The sequence below is a fragment of the Myotis brandtii genome, unplaced genomic scaffold (assembly GCF_000412655.1).
Source record: "Myotis brandtii unplaced genomic scaffold, ASM41265v1 scaffold56, whole genome shotgun sequence".
Lineage (NCBI taxonomy): Eukaryota > Metazoa > Chordata > Mammalia > Chiroptera > Vespertilionidae > Myotis > Myotis brandtii.
Window position 1 is genome coordinate 3635670 of NW_005370080.1, and position 4082 is coordinate 3639751.

At 43.5% G+C, this 4082-nt stretch overlaps 1 protein-coding gene across 1 annotated transcript in view; it reads left to right on the forward strand.

Moving 5' to 3' along the window:
* The window catches only part of NEDD9 (neural precursor cell expressed, developmentally down-regulated 9), a 179274-nt gene that overhangs the window by 65382 nt on the left and 109810 nt on the right, over positions 1 to 4082 (forward strand). Inside the window, exon 2 of the mRNA XM_014549559.1 lies at positions 1678 to 1860. Coding sequence (XP_014405045.1) covers positions 1849 to 1860 — 12 coding nt within the window. The 5' untranslated portion in view covers positions 1678 to 1848. The remainder of the gene's footprint in view (positions 1 to 1677; positions 1861 to 4082) is intronic.

Consider the following 4082-nt stretch of genomic DNA (forward strand, 5'->3'; position numbering starts at 1 on the left):
ATTCCTTGTGCTGTAATTTATGGGATCCTCACAGACAAACCTGCTATGAATAGCTGCCTTTAAGCTCAGACATCTTGTTCAGTTAAAATGTCTCAAGGTGTGAGTCCCTTAGGGGGAAATGGACAGAATGTTGAAAACACAATAACTCTCACTGCTGATTCCCTGCCGTCTGGAGCCAACACTCTTGGGTGACCATGGCTGAGTTCATGCAGAGCAAATGAGTCACGGCCCATGTCCTCTTGCCTGGCCATGGCAAGTGCCTCAGAGGAAAATTCCTTTCCCCCCTTAACCAGAGTTATAAATACTGTGTTTATCAAACCAAAATTACAGGAGGCTGCTCCATTCTAGTAGAAGTGAAAGGAGACCAACTCTCAATTACCCTCCGTTTGGAAAACAGTTCTAGGAAGACTTTTCCCCATAAGGGCAGCTGAGTAGGTCCATTACACAGTTCGCTGGACTTCCACTATGTGCCAAAACAACCCTTATTTTTCTGTTCCACATCTTAAAACATCCATTTAGTTGGGGTATTTTCATTCTTGATAGGAAAAACATTTTCCTTTTACAAATGTTCAGCTTCCTGATCCTGAAAACGATTTCTGCCCCACATGGTTTAAGTATCAGGGTTTTTCTAAAAATATACATTTCAATGAAGGTCCATAAAGACCCAGACACACACACACACACCCTATCCCCAAACTGAACTTTATGGCTGTGAGATGATGAAAGGGGGGTGAAAACTAGCCAGTACTAACCAACCAAAGCCCAGGCAATTCCCCAAAAAATCATATTCTGGGCTTTGCTTCTAAGCTGTTTAAAAGCCACGGTGCCAAAACATCAGTTTTCCTCATTTTCAGGAAACAGGAAAAGCATAGGATTCCGGTAACCTTTGCAAGTTGCTGCTGAGAGGTAGAGTCAGACATGTTCAGAGGCTTCAGAATGATAAAAGTAGCAACATATTAGATTTGTTTAAAGGGAACCAATGAGGCAGTGGGGTAGAGGAGGGGGAAAGGTTAAATCCAGCGGTTCTCAACCTGTGGGTCGCGACCCCTTTGGCGGTCGAATGACCCTTTCACAGGGGTCGCCTAAGACCATCCTGCATATCAGATATTTACATTACGATTCATAACAGTAGCAACATTATAGTTATGAAGTAGCAACGAAAATAAGTTTATGGTTGGGTCACAACATGAGGAACTGTATTTAAAGGGCCAGAAGGTTGAGAACCACTGGTTAAATCAATGACAGGAATAAAGTTGTGGATTATGAAGGATCACTCACTCCTCCTATTCTGCCCCAATAAGAAAAACACCTGGCAGACACCACTCAAGACTCCTCCTGAAGTTCACCTTTCCCTCTTTTGTGCCCTCACCAGACCCACTTCCTATTCCACAGAGTACCTGTGACATTTTATTGCATTGTGTTTTTGGTTCTCCTTACTAAACTGTGGGTTCCTTGAGAACAGCTCCATATTTTATCTGTCCTTGAAGTTCCAGCTAATGCGTAGTGAAAACTTCATAACTGCTTTCTTTGATTACATGAATGAATGAATGATGGATTCCTTTCATGAGATATGAAAGTGGCTTTTCCAACGGCTATGACACAATCCTTAAATGATGAGAAGTGTCTCAGCCTTTCCTAGAGCTTACCCACTTCCATGATTCTAACTTTTTTTTTCAGGTTCAGGAAGCTGTGAATTGTGTAATGGTATGCCCGGCGTGAGGACATCGTGTATTCTTTAGAGTTATGAAAAGGAAGAAACTGGTCAGCAGACTAAAGCACTGGAATTGTCCTTTTCAAGATCCAGAGCTCCAACATTCCTTGGCTTAAAAGAGAGAATCACCTGGGACAATGTGGGCAAGGGTGAGTACTGATGACAAAAACATACTTTTGGTGTGTTTGCCTTTTGTCCAGTTCAACTCAGACTAATTCCATTGAACAATAATACCAATGGTGTTTCATTCTCACCCAGGATTACAACTCAATATTTGAAACTAAAAGGTTGATCTTAGGCCACCAGATTTTCCTGTTAGGTGAATCTTTTTATATGGGTACACCATGCCCACGGCTGCCCCCTTCCACTCAGAAATCTCTGGGGAGGCAGTCTTCTGGGTACAGCTGGAGCGTTCTGCTCAGTATGATTAGTGCCCAAGAAGGGCTGGAAGCTGACTCGCTGACCTTTTCAGAGGCTGATCATTTTGGTTATGGATTATCCAATTCTCTGGTGTCTCTTTTTCCTGTCTGACAATCACCTTTAAATCATTCCCCTTGTCGAAACCGGTTTGGCTCAGTGGATAGAGCGTCGGCCTGCGGACTGAGGGGTCCCAGGTTCGATTCCGGTCAAGGGCATGTACCTGGGTTGCGGGCACATCCCCAGTGGGGGATGTGCAGGAGGCAGCTGATTGATGTTTCTCTCTCATCGATGTTTCTGACTCTCTATCTCTCTCCCTTCCTCTCTGTAAAAAATCAATAAAATATATTTAAAAAAAAAAAAACCATTCCCCTTCCATTCAGCCATTCCAAAAAAAAAATCAACGTGGCTTGTGTGGTGGTTAGGGTTAAAATGGCCAATTCTCCTATCTAACTAAGGCTCCCTAAAGGTTTTGTGGAAATTAAGTAGAAGAAGTGATATGCAATTGCACCTATTAATTGACATCTAAGGGAGGCAGGCAGCCTGGCATGGCACGGCAGCATTGGGGCCAGGCAGACCTGGATTGATGTCTTCACACTTACATCTATCAGTACAGTAACCATGAGCCAGTTACTTGGCCCTTTTGAATCTCTGTTTCTAAATTTATAAAATGGTGATAGGAGGATTATATTGAGGATGAAATGAGAAAATGTACATAAAGTAACATGTGCTCAAAAGAAAAATAATTCCTTTATATGCTCAGATCATTCATTTGTTGTCTGTATCCATCAACACAAATAAGAAAGTACTGGGCAGGCACATCATTCCAGAAAGGGCCCGATTTCACTTGCAGGGGGAACAGCTGTAAGTTAAGTAAAATGTCAAATGTTTTCTTTAAACATTTTGATAAGTATTTAAAGAATTTTTATGGAAATCTTTAAAAAACAATTAGATTATCATATTACCATGATGTTCTAAAGTAAAGTAATGACCTCTTTAAAAATCCCTCCTAGTCCTTCCCTGGCTAGTGTGGCTCAGTTGGTTGGGTGTCACCCCACGCACCAAAAGGTTCCTGGTCAGGGCACATGCCCAGGTTGCAGGTTGGATCTCTAGTGCCGGGAGTATAGGAGGCAGCCAATTGATGTCCCACTCTCACATCGATGTTTCTCACTCTCCCTCTCCCTTTCTCTCTCTGTAAAAATCGGTTTAAAAAAACAAAAACCTAGTCCTGGAATTCTATAACAAAAATCTGTCACAGAATCAGACACTTCCATGGCTTTAACCAAACCAAATTACAAATCTGAACTGGAACAAATTGCATTTATTTGTGATTCCTTAAATCATTTGGCATGAATATTAATTTCTTAATGAAGAATTAAATGAAAATCATCTCTTCTCATTGTTTAATACCTACTCAGCCAGTTTTATTAAATGAAGACAAAAACAGCAGAAGGGAAGCGGGGGGGGGAGAAAGAGAAAGAAGCATAGAATGCTGTAAAGTAAGCCAGTATTTCATCCCATATGAGTCCCTGCAATGAACATTAGCAATGTTCATTGTGAGAGCGGGACATCGATTGGTATTATTACAAATATATGTTGACTAGAGGCCCAGTGCACGAAATTCGTGCATGGGGACGGGTCCCCTCAGCCCAGCCTACACCCTCTCCAATCCGGGACCCCTCAGGGGATGTCCCTGAGGATCGGGCCAAAACCTGCAGTTGGACATCCCTCTCACAATCTGGGAGTGCTGGCTCCTAACTGCTCACCTGCCTGACTGCCTGATCGCCCCTAACCACCTCTGCCTGCTGGCCTGGTCACCCCCAACTGCCCCTCCTGTCAGCATGGTCACCCCAAAATGCCCCACTCTGCTGGCCTGGTCACCCCCAACTGCTCCCCTGCCAGCCTGATCACCCCTTGTTGCCCCCCCCTGCTGGCCTGGTCACCCCACACAGCC